The sequence below is a fragment of the Carya illinoinensis genome, chromosome 15 (genome assembly GCF_018687715.1).
Source record: "Carya illinoinensis cultivar Pawnee chromosome 15, C.illinoinensisPawnee_v1, whole genome shotgun sequence".
Taxonomy (NCBI): domain Eukaryota; kingdom Viridiplantae; phylum Streptophyta; class Magnoliopsida; order Fagales; family Juglandaceae; genus Carya; species Carya illinoinensis.
This window is the reverse complement of record NC_056766.1, coordinates 9,387,770-9,407,127: the sequence shown is the minus strand read 5'-3', so window position 1 is coordinate 9,407,127 and position 19,358 is coordinate 9,387,770. Positions and strand designations below refer to the sequence as shown.

Here is a 19,358-nt window from a genome sequence, read left to right as displayed (position 1 = left end):
TCAAGTTCATTAGCAATACTACTCAAAACAAATAAATTTTTTATCCAACCTTCCTTCAGGCTTGGACAGTGAATTAAGGCATGTGTTGTGTCTTCTACTGCATGTGAGTAGAAGTTGTAGTTGTCTTCATGAAGTATCTTCCTCTTCTTAAGATTAAACTTTGTAGGTAGCCCATTCATGTATGCTCTCCAAGTAAATACCTTCACTTTGTATGGAATATTCATTTTCTAGATTGCCTTCCACAACTGATGTTGCCTACTAACATTTGAACACCCACCTACCTCTTTAGGTTTTTCTAGTTCTCGAAATAATCTTTAAGCACTTCTGATATTGAATTTTCCATCCTTCCCTTATGCCCATATATGTGTATCTTCATGTTCTCCAGAACTAAGAACTATCTTCATAACTTTAGTAGCTGCTACTAGTGAGAGGAGATTCCTAACTTTTGAAACATCCCACCATCTTGTTTGCTTGTCAAGCAGTTCTTCCACCTTAGCCTCCTTATTATCAATCTCATCCTTATTTATTGAATGCTTCAACTGTTTGAATCCAGAAATTCTTATATCATTCCAGATTTGAATTATTTTTCCATTGCCGACCCTCCCGCTACATCCTTGAGCTGGCTTCTCTTTAGCTCCCCATATTCCTTTCTAGACATAGGATAAATTATTCCCCTTTTGGATTCATGAAGCTTCTCATGAGGAAAATATCTTGCTTTGAATATTTTGCGGAGTAAATAATTTCATCTTTCATTAATCATCATCCCTACTTAATAAGTAAAGATTCATTTAAAATTCCTAGATCCTTGAAACCCATCCCATTAGCTTGTTTAGGAATGCACACTTTCTTCCAATTCACCTAATGGATCTTCTTTTCATCTCTTCTCTGTCCCCACCTAAATTTGGCCATCATTTGTTCCAAATCTTTACATAGAGCACTAGGTAGCTTGAAACAACTCATGGAATATGTTGGGACTAATAGAGCTACTGCCTTAATAAGAATTTTCCTTCCCCCTTGAGATAGTAACTTCTCCTTCCAACTTTGTAGTTTTCTCCATACCTTGTGCTTAATATCGGAGAGTGCTTTCTACTTCGATCTTCCAACCATAGAGGGTAAATGTAGGTACTTATCATACTTTTGGAATTCTTAAACACCCCAAAAAGATAATATCTCATACTGCTTCTCAATAGGGACATTCTTGCTGAAGACCATGGCTGCTTTTTCACGATTTACCTTATGTCCTGAAACCAGCTCATATTTGTCTAGTAATCTTTGTACAACTTCATTTTCTTGTAGATTAGCTTTACAATTTAACACACTTTCATCTACAAATAATAGATGATTCACCTTTGGAGCCCTTCTACAGATTTTTATTACACTAAAACATTCAGTGCATAAAAGGAACAATTATAGAGACTAAGGGTCCCCCTGTCTTAATCCCCTAGAAGGAGTAATAGGCCCCATGGGATCTCCATTTATCAAACTAGAGAAAGAAAAAATTTTGATACATTGCATTACAAGCTCCACCCATATGATATTGAAACCTATCTTATAGGCCTTACTCATGTCCAATTTTAAGGACATATGATCTCAAAAGTAGAGAATTTTGTGTCCTTTCTTAGTATGTGCCTAAGACTCTTTCACACACATTTTTTGGCTTCCACTTTGCAAACGCAATCTATAGATATTCCCTTGGCCTAAGCATTATTTAACTCCCATTTCTACCCTAAACCTGAAACACCCAAGCCCAAGCCCAAACCAACGAAGAGGTCAGCCCGTCTGAAGAATGGCATCATTTGGTAAATTGATCACTTTTCAGTTTTCCTTCTCCCAATTTTCCATGTCCCTGTTCTTCCCATTCACGCCACTCCACTTAGGTTGAGTAATGCTAGATATTGTCATGGGTTATGTAAGCATCACGTACTCCTTTAAAAAAAGAGTGGAGCCTACTACTAAAAAATTAATTTTTTCATGTGGTTCTCATGTTTACTCATTTTTTTCAAAAGGAGTGCCCAACGCTTGCATACTCTATGACTGAAAATATCAATTATCTTTCTCTATTCTCACAACTATTTTTCCTTACTCTCTTCATGCTCCACTTCCCACAAGCTCTCTCTCTCTCTCTCTCTCTCTCTCTCTCTCTCTCTCTCTCTCTCTCACACCTCCATAATTCTCTCTCTTAGTTCTCTAATTCACAATCCCTCTCCCTTGAACGCCGATAAGCCATTTTTCTCACTGTCTCTCTATGTTCACACACTCTCACACCCTCTCTGATTTCTCACTCAAAAATGTTATCTTACATATCGCTCGCTCCCTCCTCTTTGTCATGCATTGTTGCTATCTAGGCGTTGCCATAGGTTGCCCCTCATCATGCTGGTAAGCCCCATTTTCTTTGTCTGTATCTCTCTCTCTCTCCCTCTCTTTCCCTCCCTTATTTCTCTGTTTTTCATTGGTTTTTATTTTTCCTCTGGTTGTGCCTTAGCTCATTCCTTGGTTTCTCTCACTTGTCTCTGTTTTGATTTCGGTCGTCATGCACCACCAAGGTAATTTTTCCCTTCTACTTGTTCGATTTGATTTTGTTCCATCGCGTATTATCCCTAAATTCAAAACTCAAATATTGGTGTTGTTGCTAGATCATAGGGTAGAAATTACATCCTTGGACAACATCGCTTCATTCTCTAATTCCATGGGCCACTTTACTAGATTAGTTAGGATTGGTACCAGCCATCGCTGAAGAAGACACAACCATCGCCAAAGAAGACGTAACCCTCAAAATCCCTCTCTAGTATGCCCTTTCACCATTTAAATAGAAAACGCTAAAATAGATACTCCTATCATCATGGTTGAGCGATGTTGTGTTAGAGACATTTCTTTGAGTGTATGTATGTCTGCATGGAACGTAAACTAGTGAAGAAGAAGGAAATCACACAAAAGAAGCCACAAAAAATGGGATGCACAGAAAGAGTTTGGTAAAAGTTCTAAGAAGAAACATTATCATCAAATTGGAGAATATTTATGATCAAACTGTCAATTTTACATTGTAGCATGTAGATGGGTGCATGTTTACGACAAACTTAAAATTTTCAGATTATAGGGCGATTTTTATGTCAATTTTACATTGTAGCATGTGGTATTCTGTCATGTTGTAGAATGGTTTTTCTGTCTTTGCAAAATCTGCTGCTTCCCCCAAGGAAAAATGTTACATTTAAAGAAGTATTCATGTTACAATTAAAATAGCTTTGAAGTAGCACACCTCAGGTGGTGTCGAACTGCACCATTATAGTGACTGTTTCTCATATAATCCAAGGGACCTCAATCTGATCTACTTAAAGGCTCCCAATCACTTTTTAGCATATATGGGTTGATCATGCAGAACATATCATAGTTTACTCCATTATAAACTACTGACCTTTAGGAAATAATAAAGATGCTTAAAATCTTATCCACAATCCTAAGTGTTAATGGATTTGTTCTCCTGTGCTCTTTCCATTTGAGATTGATATAAATTTTTCTTTTTGACAGTAAATGAGAAGTTTGGGTTCTCAATTCGATTCAAGTTCTTGGACTGCAAGAGGGGCAGACAAAGCTAGTTTGGAAAGACCACTTGCTATTATGGCTACCAAGTGAGAAGCTATGGATTTCTGGAAGATCTAATAGTTTTGGTATAAAATTTGACAATTGTCCAAACTATAAGATGAATAAAAAAAATGTGGATTTTTTAAGTGGATTGATCTTCAAAGTGAGTAAAACAACTGCTATAAGATGACGTTGGAGTTAGCTGAACAGAGGAAAGACAGGGTACTTCATGAGCGGCTATGCATCAAAGAATCCAAATTTAAAACAATAGAGAAGAAGTACAAGGGTGTTGAAAGCAATAATCTTGTCATGGTTATTTTTTATAACAGTTTGTGGTGTAATTTTTATGTATCCAAAAAAATACAATGCATCTTGATCAATGCTATGACTCATGTAACTCGTTGTAATTTTTATATATCCAAAAAAATACAATGTATCTCGATCAATGCTACGAGTGTTTTTTTCCTTATCATTTCATATTTTATTTTTTTTTTTCATTCTCTGCTTGTAGATAGAGATTTCTATAATGTGTATGCAGCTTGTGTATGATTAAATTATATATAACTATATCTATCTTTGGTGCTCAGGGAGTTATGATTGCAATTGATGAGTAATTCCATTCTGGAAGATCTATTTGCTTCTTTGGAAGTATAAGGAAAGGCAAGAAAAATGTTCAATGATATTGGTAGTGTAATTCTCTTTCGTTTTTAATGTATCCATTTCATGTTTGGACCATAATGCACTTGTCATCAAATATGCAATTCTCAGTGCATGTTTAAAGCAATGTGACTACCAATGAGATACAAGATGGTTCTAATAGAAATACAATATTGAAAATAAATTTGGCCATATGGTTCAAAGACTAAAGCAGTTCAATTTGCACGACCTGATAAAAATATGGTTCCAATCATTAGGAGGAATAATAACTACTCTCATAAAAGTCTACTGCTCTCCAAATAAATAATATTACAGAATTAACAATATGATTCCAATAGCTTTCTTCATCTGTCTTGGATTACACCTATCTCAGCTTCTCCACACAACGATTAAGTTGTGGCATGTCCTGCCGCATCAAAGAGAAGAGGGAATTAACAATCCACCAATTTAATTTAGCTAAAGATAAGAGGGAATAAATCACATACAATATATAAGAAAAATTATGCTATGAATCCAAATGTTCTGACATGCTGTCAGTTGTTGGCCCAAAATCCTTATAAAAATAACGACAAACTTTATTAGCTTCTATATTTAAAAAACATAAAAATACAAATAGCTACAAAGCTACTATACCTCACTAAAGGAAAATTCTTTTTAGCATGTCCCTCATTCTTGCAAATGCTACAATGTCTTTACTTTGTTGTTCGTGTTTCCTTTGGGTTCTTCAATCTTAAATATTTTGGGCGACCTTTCATGGGCACTCGTGGAGGATCCTGCAACGTTTGTGAAAAGTTCTATACAACTTGACTTCTTAATATTTGATCATCATTGGTGGACACCATCTGTGAACATTTTACATGCTCTTCCATTACAAGCAACTCTTTGTGAACCTTTTCCAATGCAAGTGTGAAGTGATTGTGTTCTTCTGTTGACTGTGATGCAAGTTCGACAATGTCATAAAGTTGTATCATTGACTTGCTTTTTCTCATCGTATGATCATCTTGTCCTTGCCTCACTTAGTCATCAGAACATGGTATGTCAGGAATGGGTCAATTTTTAGCATTAATAGTCAATCTGTCTAGAACATAATGTTGTGGCAATCTATTTAACTTTGCCTTCTTGCCAAAAACACACAAGTTATGGCTACAAATAATTCTCATAAACTCCCACATATGCCATGTACATGTAGCATGTATTTCATTACCCTCCAATGTCAAATGGTAAAGAGTTGTTTCTTTACCATGAGTTGTCCCTCCATATGTCTTAGCCTCACCAATCACATACAATTTTCTTGCTTGGTACTGTAGACTATTGAATAGCTCATATTGGAAAATCATGAAAAACTTTCTTGTATAGACAATTGCCGCATCCTCTTCAATTTTAAAAGATGTTTTCATTATCGACCACGTAGATTTTGTCCGCACATCCTTCTCTTTCTCTTTAAAGTAACGTGCATCTACAGTTTTTCCATACTGATGCACAAAGTCACTGACCATAGTGCTTGAACGAATAAAATCTTTCAAAAATTTGTTCATGCTTTCACTCCTTTGAGTTGTTGACATACCGACACAAAATGTCGAATCCAAGTTAACATTTATGCATTCCCCTCTTCAAATACTTTTCTCCTTTTGCTTCCCACGTAATTTTCTACATCCTTGCCAACACAACCTACATTAAAGTCACTACCTGAATCTTTACTCAACACTAATATTATATTCATTGTTGGTACACTGGACTCATTCAAAGTCATAATAAGTTTTTTTAGACTTTAGTAACTCCCCTATGTCCATGAAGAAAACTAGTACTTCTCATTGTAAATGTAATATGGTTATGTCCAACTACAAACTTGTTGACTATCCACTTTTCACCATCTTTCTTTATTCCCATTATTGCTTTACATCCAACTTTGTCTCAGCAAGTTCAGTGAGTATTCGATCTGTGTCTTTCCGACTTACCTGCCGAAATCTTTCCTTTGTGCAAATATAGTCTATTGCACAAAGATTTTTATCTTCTTTCGACAATCAAGTATAATTCATACAGATTGCAAATCTTTTTCACCTTGCATATGCCTTGTAATATGTTTGGGTGTCTTCGACCTCCTCAAATACCATACCAATGAATGGCTCCAACGGACCACTACTTGAAGAGGGAATCACATTCACTCCATCTTTGACATTGACCCCATCTTCAACATTCACATCACTTTGAATGTCTACACTTTCAGCCTCAAGTTCATCACTATCAAGATTATAAATTGGTTCATTCCATGCAAAACCACATGATTATAAGTTCATTTATTATGAAAAATCACCAAAAATCATAGACAAAAATCAATGGCTTTGAATTCCTATATAGAGCACAACAAACAGGGCACTAAGTCCGTAATGGGATATATGTGATATATGGGACAATGCATGGGTCTCTCTCCAAGCACTGTCTATATCATGTGCTTATGTATGAGTCATTAATCATGTATTCAAAACTAAAAGCAACTTGATTGCTAAAACTTCAGAAAATTTTACCATTTTCATGGGTCGACTTATGTATTACATTTTTAGTAATTTTTTAAGTGGTTAACTCGTGACACCATTTAAAATTCATCAATTAATGATTGTAATTGAGCATTACAAAGTTGGTAGTATGATAAGCACACAACTGATCTTTTATAATTATTTTACAAATGAGGTTACTAAAGTGGGACATTGGTTTCGGTGCATGTTTTGAAGATGCCTTTTAGTGGTGTGCCATAAATCATGCAATCTTTGGCCATGGACATAAAACCTCTCTTTCAAACATTATGTCAAACACCTTTGGGCCATCTGAAGATGGTCCAAACATGAAATGGATACATTAGTTGAAACAAGTTTAAGATTGCAATAAACAAAAAATGGTGGAAAATGTTACTAACAGCAGCACAGCAGTTACTAAAGTCATTCAAGTATGGGAAACTTCAGAAATGGCCCAGAGAAGTAGATATCAATTTCAGCTATTAGAAGAAAGCGCATTACCAGCAATGCAATAGCTCCATCCCAACATAATTGTATGTATTCGGTGTATCAATAAATGGGTTTGTAAGTAAATTTTTTTCAAACTAATTTTTGCAACGTAGCTGATAAACCTCTTATGGAGAATCAAACCCCCGTAGAAAATACGAAAGATAAAGGAAGAGAAAAAGCAAATCCCTATAGTGTCTTGGTAATGCAAAAGAGCATAAACACCTGATCAACACCAAGGCCACTGGAGTTAGTCATGAACAACTGTTAGTTGGTGACGAACTACCATGGGCCACAGACCACTGGCGGTGGAACTACACTTGCGTAGTGGGCGAGTCACTTGTGGGGCAAAATTGGGAGAAATCGTCCTGGGCAAAACCAACCAAGGAGGACGACGGATACTTGGTGGACTGGTGGCAGAGGAGGTCTACTCAATGTTGGTTCTGGAAGCCTCCTGGAACCACCCGTTCGTCCAAGAGAAATAAGTCCTTCTCAAGAAAAATCATTGCTATCCCATGCGCATGAGTGTAGCGTGAGTTTAGTGTGATTACTGAGGTGGTAGCTTCTAAGAGGAGGGCTATTATTACTGGATAATCATACCTTAGCAGTGGAACTGTTTTGGAAAGTCTCTTGGTTGTGTGAGGTGGACAGAGGAGTGTATGAAGGACGTGGGCTGTTCGGGGTTAGCGTGTGGCTGGTTGGGTTGATGTGTGGTTGTTTGGTTGTTGGACATGTCGGACCAAATGTAGGCAGGTTAATTTTTTTATAAGGTGAGAGTTAGTGATTTTGAATGTGTGGGCCATTTAGTTGATGTGTGTATTGTGAATTTGAGGAGGATGGGCTAAAATATTGATGTACTGTTTATTGGAGCTTGTGTTGGGTGATTTTAGAAGTCCAAGGCACTATGATGAATAAATTGCTAATTATGGGTTGTTTATAAACTCTATTGTTTATGGGCTTGCATTATTCTACTGTTGGGATTGTGTAATTTATGTTAGTTGGATTTCTTCTGTGCTTGTGTGGGTTGTTAATATGTCAGTGGATATTTTCTAGTTTAGGTGTTGATATTACTAGAGAAATGCCAAAATTATGATAGTACCAAAAATGCCAAATGAGAAATGCAAAATAGTAGTGTTAGTGAATATATGGCATATTTGGCAAATCAGAAATGCCAAAAATATGACATTCGGCAATTGTAATTTTACAAGTGAAAAATGAGAAATTATCCAAACAAAAAAATACAAAGAAATACGGCATTTGGCGTTTGCAATTTAACAAACTCAAATATGCACACATTTATCACACAAGATGTTACACATCCAAAAATCACATTTTTGTTTTGAAAACATTCATTTTAAATTAAGGTATGCACCATGGTCTCTCATATGGACCATCCGCACACTCCGGCTCCCTTTGTCACACCACAAGTAACGATCGTACATATTATTTCATAACAAGTGATGCCCAATTTCGTGCCCAACGCTTTCGTGGCTAGGCATCCTTTAGTCTCCACCAGAAAAGAGGCAATAGCGTTGACCCAAGAGCATTACTGTCTCGCCCAAGCCCATTGTTGGCCGATGACAACCCAGAGGATGTCTCTTAGTGTTATGAGCTCCCTCAGAGGAGCTCCATTGAGATAATGCCTCCTTGGCTTAGGGTCCTAATACACATGCACCCACAAAATTGTTTGACTCAAAACCCAATAGTTTCACAAATCTCAATTTACTCACACAAAAACAGAGTCCAGTTACAAGAATATCAACCACAGGCATCAAATACAATGCAACAAAAAAATGCAGCAAAAATTGTGTTAGTGATAGAGTAACAACAACATTTATTATAAAATGCCCATTATTTAAACAGTACAATCAATTCCAAAACAAAGCACCCAAAATACAATTTTTTAATCCCAATGCTTCATAAGGCCCTCGGCCACCAAACAAAATCACAACCAACTACAGCTCAATCTCAATGCTCCACGGGGCCTTCACCCACCACACAAATTTACAACCAAACTGCACAATTCACAATTTCATAGTTTTCCAACAAAAGTTATTTTGGAGGTTAGTCCAAGGATATGTACAATGCGGAGGTAGGAGTTCTTGATAATCGAGGCATCTTGAGCATTGCTGTTGACTGTGGTCGTTCCAAATAGTGGTTTGGGCGATGGTCTTGAGGTTGGTTATGTGGTGTCTCAGGTAGAGAAAGAAATAGTGTGCGTGTGTTGCTAGATAGTGAGATAGGGAGCATGGGAGTGAGACAGAGAGCACAGGTGTGAGGCCAAGAGATGGAGAGCCCATCGTAGCAACACCAGACAGGGAGGAGCATGATGGGGCTGGCAGCTAAAGCTAAGGTTTCGAACCCAAAAGATTTGGGCTTTTGGTTGCAGTGATGAGTGGCGCAGTGGTTGTTGTCCACTGGTTTAGTCATGCTTGAAGAGGAGGGGAAAAGGGCTGAGTTTCACGGTTGCTATAACAGTAGGGTTAGGTGGTTTCCGACTTGAGGCAGGGGTGGAGGCAGCAGTTGTCTTGGTTGTGGACAAGTGGAGCTAGGGGGTGGTTCGCTACCTACCTTGGCTTGAGGCACATGCATGTGTTGTGGTTCTTTGTAGCAAACGTGTAGAGTTTGGCCATTAGTTTTGGGCATTGGGGCTTTCGATGGGTGGTGATGCAACTCACGAAGGAGCAATGTTGGTGTAGGTGATGGAAAGGAGCTGAGCCACAACAGGGACTCATCGAGAAGAGGGAGATGGGGTGGTGTGCTTTGGTGCAAGAAAAAGTGAGAAAGAGAAGGGTAAGGTTCTGCGATGTATTTTTTTGGAATCTATAGATATATTGTTGGATATGATTTTAGGTTACAGGAAGTAATTCACTGACCGTGTAGTACAGGACGTTACAAAACATGTAGCTAGAGCACCTCTACCATTTCCTCATCTTTGTAGTAAATGCCATGGACCTTCTAATTTGGTATGCAAGAAACAAGTTAGTGTTTGAGAATCTCATACTTGATGTAACCATTTGCTCTTCGTGATCAAGGAAAAAAAAAATACAAGCGTAGTACTTTTTCCCTTAAAATTTTTACTGTCATTAAAGTTTTTCTTTCTTGATATACCTATAATTACTTCATTTGCTTTGTATGAAAAAAGCTCAATGAGTAAAGCTGAATTTTCCTAGCGGAAGGAGAATAGATATATGAGAAATAACACTTATAATCCCCACACCACACTGACATGTATATTTTATTTTTATCCTTCTATTTAAACGTACATATTTACATATCAACATGTGTGTATTTAAATAAAATGGCAAAATTGATAAATCACATGTTGGTGTGGTATAAGGGAGTGACAAGTAAAATTTTTCTAAAGAAAAATTCTATTTGCAGTTTTCACTTAGAAACTATATGTGTAGGCCTTTATGAAATAAGAACATCATTTTATGAGAGATATTTTTATAATTTTAAAGATAAAATTACCCTAGACCTACATTATGTAGCATTTATTGGTAATTATATCCCAATTCAATTGATTCTTCCCAACACGCAAGCGAAGGAGAAAAGAGATATATCGAAAAAAGTACATCGACTTCTCATGAACATATAGCATGAATAACGAAGAAGTTGCTAGCAAAGGAGATTAGAGATACATCGAAAAAATTACATCAAATTCTAATCATAAACATATAGAATGAATAACGAAAAAGTTACTACTTGTCTACAATCAATTTTGCAGGGCCAACACCAGCAGTGAATACGAACTGCTCAACAAGGCCAAAATGAGCCATCAGCAACCAAACGAGATTAATAAGCTGGCCACCTTTACTAAGTTGCTGAGCATGGGCATCTGGTCTGCAATGATTTGACGCGTATGACAACATCTCCACCCACACTTTGTTGATTACCTCCCATTTCTTCTCCTCATCCAATTTTTGAAGCTCTTTGGCCAGGATGCATGCATCAAACAATAAAGTTTTGCTTCTATCTCCCTTCACATGAACAGGTTTAACTTCTGTATTCACAGCAAGGAGGCATTCACAAGCAAGCTTTTCCTCATCGTTTGGTCCTAGTCCCTTGTTGCGAAAGAATCTTTTAGCCTCAGCACAAGTATCTCTATATCTAATCTGCCCAATACCTGCCACAGCAGACATCATAGTAGGTTTCATCACTAGAAGATATAACATGTAATCTGAAACCAGCTTACTGATGAATTTATGATGTTGATAATCATCAGCTTTGTGTTGACTTCCATGATAGCAGAGTTCAGTAGCAATGTGCCAAAGCAGAAGGCTCTTGTCAAAGGTAACATTTTCAATATAATCCGTGATTAGTTTTCCATAAACTTCTCGCCCTTCATTGCTGTATATTATTTCTTGGAGAACGTAAGCATCTCTAGCTGAACTTATCGTCTTGATATTTTTTGGTTCATCTGCCTCTTCAGATTCCAGCCTCAGTTCGAGAAAGATAAATTCCCATAGATCTTTTGTGAAGGGGTTTTTGGACGCATATTTCCACTCATCTAGAAAGTCTTTAGCAACAATCTCTTTGCGAAAATATTTGCGTACATGATGCAACATATGAGTAGTCTTCTTATAAATGTCAAGGAAGCACTGATCATTTTCTACATTGGATGTTTTTGGAAGTTGCTTGAGGCAGTATGTTATCAAATTAAATCCTACCATGGATTCAGACCACCTGCGAAGTAATACTGGTGTAGCTCTCTTTAAAAACTCTTTGCCAGACTCATCCTTGCATTTAGACCACCTTAAACTCCTAAATTTGAGATATTTTTTGAAGATGGTCCAGAGTACATTTGAATTTGTTTTTGGCTTGATCTTGTCCAGAGAAGCTGTTGTCCAATCCGAGAGAATGAGGTTGAAAAGAGCTATTGCCTCCAGGCTCAAGGCACCGAGCAGCAGGGTGTAGGTAACTCGAATATCAAACTTATCTAAACCTTGCTTGCAGTCTACAAAAGAGAAGATCCCAAGGGACGCCAAAACCGAAAGCGAGCTTACAAAGCGCAAAAGGTATGCTATGAGATCATGTATCACAATGAACTTGGTATAGAGAACTTCGTAGATGAAGTTGAGTTCAACCTCCAACACTTTAAGCGCATCTTCAGGACTTCTCCCATTAAAAAATACTCTGCTCTCATTTCGATCATTGTGGCTAATGAGATCAACAATGAGCCCCTTGAAGATTTTGAAGAAGTGATAACCATATCTCACCACCTCAAAGTCATTTAAGGGTTCCTGCTCCTTCTCTCTCCGTTGAAAAGAATAGAAGGCGGACTTCAATTGTTTAAGTGTTGAAAAGCCACCCAAGTGGCATGACTTGTACATGCACCGTAAGGTGCATTGTCTTGTTAGGCACCGTTCGGTGCCTTGTTTCTAATGCTAGGCACCTCCCACCCCGTATTTTCAGCAGCTGATTGCTGCACCGAAACTGATCAAGAATTGCTGAAGAGAACTTCTCCTATAAATAGGAGAGTTTTGATCTGCAGAAGTAGCAGTGGAGAGGAGAGAAAAGAAAGAGAAAGAGGGACGTGAGAGAATTGAGAATTTGTAGATTTTCATAAATCTTGTACAAATTCTATAAAAGAGGCTCCAGTGGACGTAAGCAATTTGCTGAACCACTTTAAAATTATTTTGTGTGATTTTCGAACAGTTTAGAGGCAAAACAATTGGTATCAGAGCTCTGGTTCGAACTGTCTAAAAATTCAAGTTGCTCAAAATCAATTTTTGACAACTCCAGGGTGTTCCTCGCGTCGAGACGAATCCGTTGCCGCAAACGGCATCGAAAACGGAGGTCGGACGAGCCCACACGCGCCCCTAGAAGGTCAGCGCGTGTATCTGCTGTCATCCACGCGCCCCCACCCGCATCGGAGGAAGAAGACGACTGAGCCACACGCGCCCACGCGCCCCCACGCGCCCCGAAGGTTGAAGACGCGTGACGGACACCCGCCTCACGTGCCCCCACGCGCCCTACAGAGGTTCGGGGCGTGTACTCCACGCGCCTCACTCTCCCCTACGCGCAGAAGGACTGTAGCGCGTGTATTACACGCGCCTACTCGCTGCCCACGCGCACTGTGCAGCGCGTGTATCCCACGCGCCAGACAGATCAAAACCGTCCGTTTTTCAGATCCAATTTCGGCTTGATCTAAGCCATTCGGAGTCCGATTTCAATAATCAAATAGTGCTTTCCTACTATTTGGATCGTTCCGGACTCATCCATACGGTTAGAATTTTGAAATTTTGAGTCTAAATTTTTAAATTCAAATGGAAGGATCTGGAAGAGACAGGAGCTCTGAACATGCCAGTAGCTCGGGACGTCGGTCCACTGTGTCAAATGCCAAGTTTGAAGTTGAAAAGTTTGATGGAACAAGTAACTTCGGCATGTGGCAGTGTGAAGTCATGGACGTGTTGATCCAACAAGAGTTGGATATTGCGTTGGGAGGAAAGCCAGATTATATGACTGATCAGGGTTGGAAGAAGCTTAATACTCAAGCTTGTAGTACAATCCGATTATGCCTTACCAAAGAACAAAAGTATTTTGTCATGAGAGAAACAAATGCTAAGGTACTTTGGCAGAAATTGGAGGATAAGTTCATGAAGAAGAGCATTGAGAGCCGTTTGCACTTGAAGAAGAAGCTCTTCAGATTCCAATTTCGTGAAGGTATTTCTATGTCTGAACATCTGAATAGTTACAACTAAATTCTTGCTGATTTGTTAAACTTAGATGTTGAAATTGAAGATGAAGATAAAGCTTTACTTTTGTTAAATTCCTTACCCGATACATATGAGCATTTAATTACTACTCTACTGTATGGGAAGGAAAGTATTAGTTTTGATGATGTATCTAGTTCTTTAATTAGCAATGAGTACTGGAAAAAGGATAAGCAGGTACATCAAGATACATCAAGTGAAGCTTTAACAGCAAGAGGGAGACCAAAGTCAAGGTATCCCGGAAGAGAAAAGGTTTTCATTCGAAAACCCGGGCCACATCACGTGGTTCATCAGTCGGCAGAAAACTCGCCAAAGACGAGTGTTCCTTTTGTTACAACAAAGGACACTGGAAGAAGGATTGTCCCAACCGGAAGGGACAACAGCAGAATCAACCCACCACAGCTAATGTCGTGGACAGAGATGATGATTCGGATTTTTCCTTGATAAGCTCATCATCCATTTGTCATTCCGATGAATGGATTATGGATTCCGGATGTACCTATCATATGTATCCCAATCAGGACTGGTTTACTGACTTCACAAAGATCGAGGGTGGAGCAGTACTTATGGGCAATGACAGTGCCTGTAAGACACAGGGAATAGGTAGCATTCGGTTGAAGCTGCACGATGGCAGCATCAAGACTCTAACGGAAGTTCGGTATGTTCCGGACTTGCGGAAGAATCTCATCTCACTGGGATCTTTGGATTCAAAGGGATTCAGAATCGTCATTGAAGACGGAACTCTCAAAGTACTAATGGGAGTTCAGGTGGCAATGAAGGGCTTGAGGCGAGGAAACTTGTACTTCTTGCAAGGAAGTACTGTTGCTGGAAGAGCTTCCACAGGCTGTGAGAAGCTAGATGAGACTGATGATGACACCACCAGTCTTTGGCATATGCGTATGGGACACGCAGGTGAAAAAGCTTTGCAAACACTGGTGAGGCAAGGCTTACTCAAAGGTGCCAAGACTGGTAAACTGTCTTTCTGTGAGCACTGTGTATTGGGGAAGCAGAGGCGGATCAAGTTTGGAACCGCAGTACACAATACACAGGGAATTATTGACTATGTGCACTCTGATGTTTGGGGACCTACCCAAAATGCATCTTTGGGAGGTAAACATTGGTTTGTAACTTTTGTTGATGATTATTCTCGTCGTGTGTGGGTGTATACGATGAAGAATAAAGATGAAGTGCTGAAGATCTTCCTTGATTGGAAGAAAATGGTTGAGACTCAGACCGGCAGGAAGATTAAGCGGCTCAAATCTGATAATGGAGGTGAGTACACTTCAGACCCCTTCATGGAAGTATGCCGGAGAGAGGGAATTGTCAGACACTTCACGGTACAAGGTACACCGCAGCAGAACGGTGTGGCAGAACGAATGAATCGTACTTTATTAGAGAAAGTGCGATGTATGTTACTGAATGCTGGACTCAGTAAGAAATTTTGGGCTGAAGCTGTGACATATGCCTGCCACCTCATCAACCGACTACCCGCAGCTGCCAATGATGGGAAGACACCCATTGAAATGTGGAGAGGTAAACATGCTACTGATTATGACTTTTTACACATTTTCAGATGTCCTGCTTACTATCATGCTAAAGAAAGTAAGCTTGATCCTAAAGCCAAGAAAGCAAAATTCTTGGGCTTTAGTACCGGTGTAAAAGGGTATAGACTCTGGTGCATAGAGTCCAAAAAGGTAATCATCAGTAGAGATGTTACATTCAACGAATCTGAGATGCTTAAGTCACATAAGCATAAAGATTCCAGTGAAGGCAGCAGTGATGGCGAAACATCAGATGATTCGCAGAATGTGGAGTTTATTACTTCAAAGAAGCATGGACAAGATGAGACTAATAATCCAGTCACAGTACCTCCATCTCAACCCGAATCAATAGCAACCAACAGACCAAGACGAGAGAAACGTGTACCAACACGTTATGCAGACTATGTGACATATGCATTACCAGCTGAAGGGGGTGAGATCCCAACCACTTAAAGAGAAGCCGTACAGTCCAGTGAACAAGTTGAATGGACAAAGACGATGAATGAAGAGATGCATTCTCTTCACCAGAACCAGACTTGGGAGCTTGTGCCGCTTCCAAAAGGAAAGAAGGTAATTGGCTGTAAGTGGATCTTCAATCAGAAAGATGATCAAGCTGCTAAAAATGGAGTACGATACAAAGCTAGGTTGGTAGCCAAGGGCTACGCTCAGACAGAGGGAATTGACTACAGTGAAGTATTCTCTCCTGTTGTGAAGCATTCTTCCATTCGGATATTACTAGCTTTGGTTGCACAATATGATCTTGAGTTAGCACAGCTTGATGTGAAGACAGCTTTCTTACATGGTGATCTGGAAGAGGAGATTTATCTGTCTCAACCAGAAGGATTCAAAGAAGCTGGCAAAGAAAATTGGGTATGCAGTCTGAAGAAGTCTCTCTATGGCTTGAAGCAGTCACCTCGGCAATGGTATAAGCGGTTTGACCGCTTTATGATGGATCTGAAATACACTCGTTGCCAATACGATTATTGTGTATATTTCAGAAAACTTACAGATGGATCTTTCATTTATCTGCTTTTATATGTAGATGATATGTTAATTGCATGTAAAAGTAAGGGGGAGATAGATCGTTTAAAAACTCAGTTAAGTAATGAGTTTGAAATGAAAGATCTGGGAGAAGCACGAAGAATACTGGGGATGGAGATCAGTAGAGATAGGGTGAAAGGTACAGTTCACCTTACTCAGAAGCAGTATCTGAAGAGAATATTGCAACGATTCAACATCGACTCGAAGACGAAGCCGGTGAGTACTCCTATGGCCTCATATTTCAAGCTTAGTGCATTGCAGTCTCCTAAAACTGATGAAGAGCGGGACTACATGAGGAATGTCCCATATGCAAGTATTGTTGGAAGCTTAATGTATGCCATGGTGTGTACACGACCTGATATCTCCCAGGCCGTTAGCTTAGTTAGTCGCTATATGCATAATCCTGGAAAGGTTCATTGGCATGCGGCTAAGTGGATTCTACGGTATATTGCTGGGACCGTAGATGTTGGTTTAAGGTTCGAGAAGAGTGAAGATAGTCTAGTAACTAGATATGTTGACTCAGACTATGCAGGTGATCTTGATAAACGCCGATCGACAACTGGTTATGCATTCACTATGGCTGGAGGAACAGTTAGTTGGCGATCAACTTTGCAGTCGACAATTGCACTATCATCAACTGAGGCTGAATACATGGCTGTAACAGAAGCCGTGAAAGAAGCCATTTGGTTACAGGGACGGGTAATAGATTTGGGCTTTGAGCAGCAAGAGATTACCGTTTACTGTGACAGTCAAAGTGCAATCCATTTGGCCAAGAATCAAGTATACCACTCTCGAACAAAGCATATAGATGTCCGTTTCCACTTCGTACGTGAGATATTGGAAGAAGATGACATCAAACTTCAGAAGATTGGCACTGAAGATAATCCAGCAGATATGTTGACGAAGGTCGTCACAGGAATCAAGTTCCAACACTGTTTGGACTTGATCAGTATTGTACACTGCTGAGCACCCTCGGGTGCAATGGAGCATATTCGATAGCAGAAGTCTCTCATGTCAAAGAAAGATGTGCATTCATTTGAAGAATGAATCAATTTTCAAACAGCCGGGTATGGCACACTTGGGTGGAGGGGGTGATTGTTGAAAAGCCACCCAAGTGGCATGACTTGTACATGCACCGTAAGGTGCATGTCTTGTTAGGCACCGTTCGGTGCCTTGTTTCTAATGCTAGGCACCTCCCACCCCGTATTTTCAGCAGCTGATTGCTGCACTGAAACTGATCAAGAATTGCTGAAGAGAACTTCTCCTATAAATAGGAGAGTTCTGATCTGCAGAAGTAGCAGTGGAGAGGAGAGAAAAGAAAGAGAAAGAGGGACGTGAGAGAATTGAGAATTTGTAGATTTTCATAAATCTTGTACAAATTCTATAAAAGAGGCTCCAGTGGACGTAAGCAATTTGCTGAACCACTTTAAAATTGTTTTGTGTGATTTTCGGACAGGTTAGAGGCACAACATTAAGATCAGCATCTTCTTTTCGTGACATTTTTGTAGGAAGTCCGGCTAGTTTCTTCGAAGAGAATGCCTCCATGAGCTTTGCGTACTCTGGTCCAGGATCTGGTTCCGTAAGCATAGTTTCTCGGAATGTACCCCAGCTTGCACGATATAAAGAACGTGTCCGTTCAATATATTTGATGACTTCTGCGAGGAAAATGAGGGAAGTCGGGAGCCATAGCTTGTTGCTTGGTAGTGTTTCCAGGAAGACATAAAACGAGGTGAAAACCTGGAATATCAGAGCGAGAAAGTGCCTAAGCCAGAGCTCATTATCCTCCAGGGCAAAAGCAGTTATGGTGTCTGGCCCACCAAGATGTAACAACAAGAACGGAGCCCAAAATGCAAGAAGGTCATTCCTTTGAATAATGTTACATGAGTTCCTGCTGCTGGTTATGAGCCCGATAGTGAAGCTAGCTGCCCAATCGACTAGAAAGTATGATCCCCAAATGATCAGGGTGAAGAGCTTATTTCCTGTGCGCTTTCTCATGGGAGCACCCAAAAATAGTACGATTTGTAGTGAAAGACTGAAGAGAATGACTCCCCTGACATTCCATATCTCCCATGTCTTCTGCAGCCTGATCGGAATTAGCTCGACCATATCTCCTTTTCGTTACTTTTCCCTCAATCTATCTCACTTTTGGTTCGAAAAGCCTTAAAACTTTCAACTTTCTTTCCTCGAGACAGCCTTAAAAAGAAATTACCGCTACCAGCAAGTGAGAAACATAATTTTTTTTCACTGGGACATCGGATTTATTTAAATAAACTGAAGAGATGGGGGGAGGGTGCTCTGTGTGTGAGAGAACTGAACAGAGAGGGAGTGTTGTGTGTGAGAGTGCCTGGTTGGGGGGAGAGAGAGAGAGAGAGAGAGAGAGAGAGAGAGAGAGAGAGAGAGAGAGAGAGAGAGAGAGAGAGAGAGAGAGGAAATACAACTTAACAGTAGCGACGACCAAAAGTGCACGCCTAATTATAGATAATTTGACTTTTAAAATCAGATCAGATTAGCTGAGGAATTATGTTGGTGACCGTGAGCCTGTGACGCGTAATTAAATACGCCTAATTAAAATCAGATCAGACATGTGGGAGCCGCTCCTCTGCTCCCACGTGCTTGTCCATCACAATTTATTTTGAATAATGATGCTCCACCAACCAGTGTACAAATCTTTTCACAAGTTAAGTAATAAAAAATAAAAACAAATAAATAAAATAAAAAACAACAAAACAGTATTATGAAAAACTCAATACACTTTCTAAATCTTGTCTTCGGGCTTAGTTTGAATTAGGGCTGTTCATCCGGGTTCCGACCCGGAAACTCGGGTATACCCA

The 19,358-nt window shown here is 39.5% G+C and overlaps 1 protein-coding gene across 1 annotated transcript; it reads right to left on the bottom strand.

Moving 5' to 3' along the window:
• Positions 1-350: 350 nt before the first annotated feature.
• LOC122296638 lies at positions 351-18,830 on the bottom strand. The gene is made up of 5 exons (XM_043106441.1): positions 18,004-18,830; positions 10,935-12,526; positions 6,292-6,471; positions 1,234-1,360; positions 351-539 (listed from the first exon to the last, which is right to left on the bottom strand). The coding sequence occupies exons 1-5, from the start codon at positions 18,631-18,633 to the stop codon at positions 351-353; spliced, it is 2,718 nt and encodes a 905-aa protein (XP_042962375.1). The 5' UTR covers positions 18,634-18,830.
• Between the last annotated feature and the right edge of the window lie 528 nt (positions 18,831-19,358).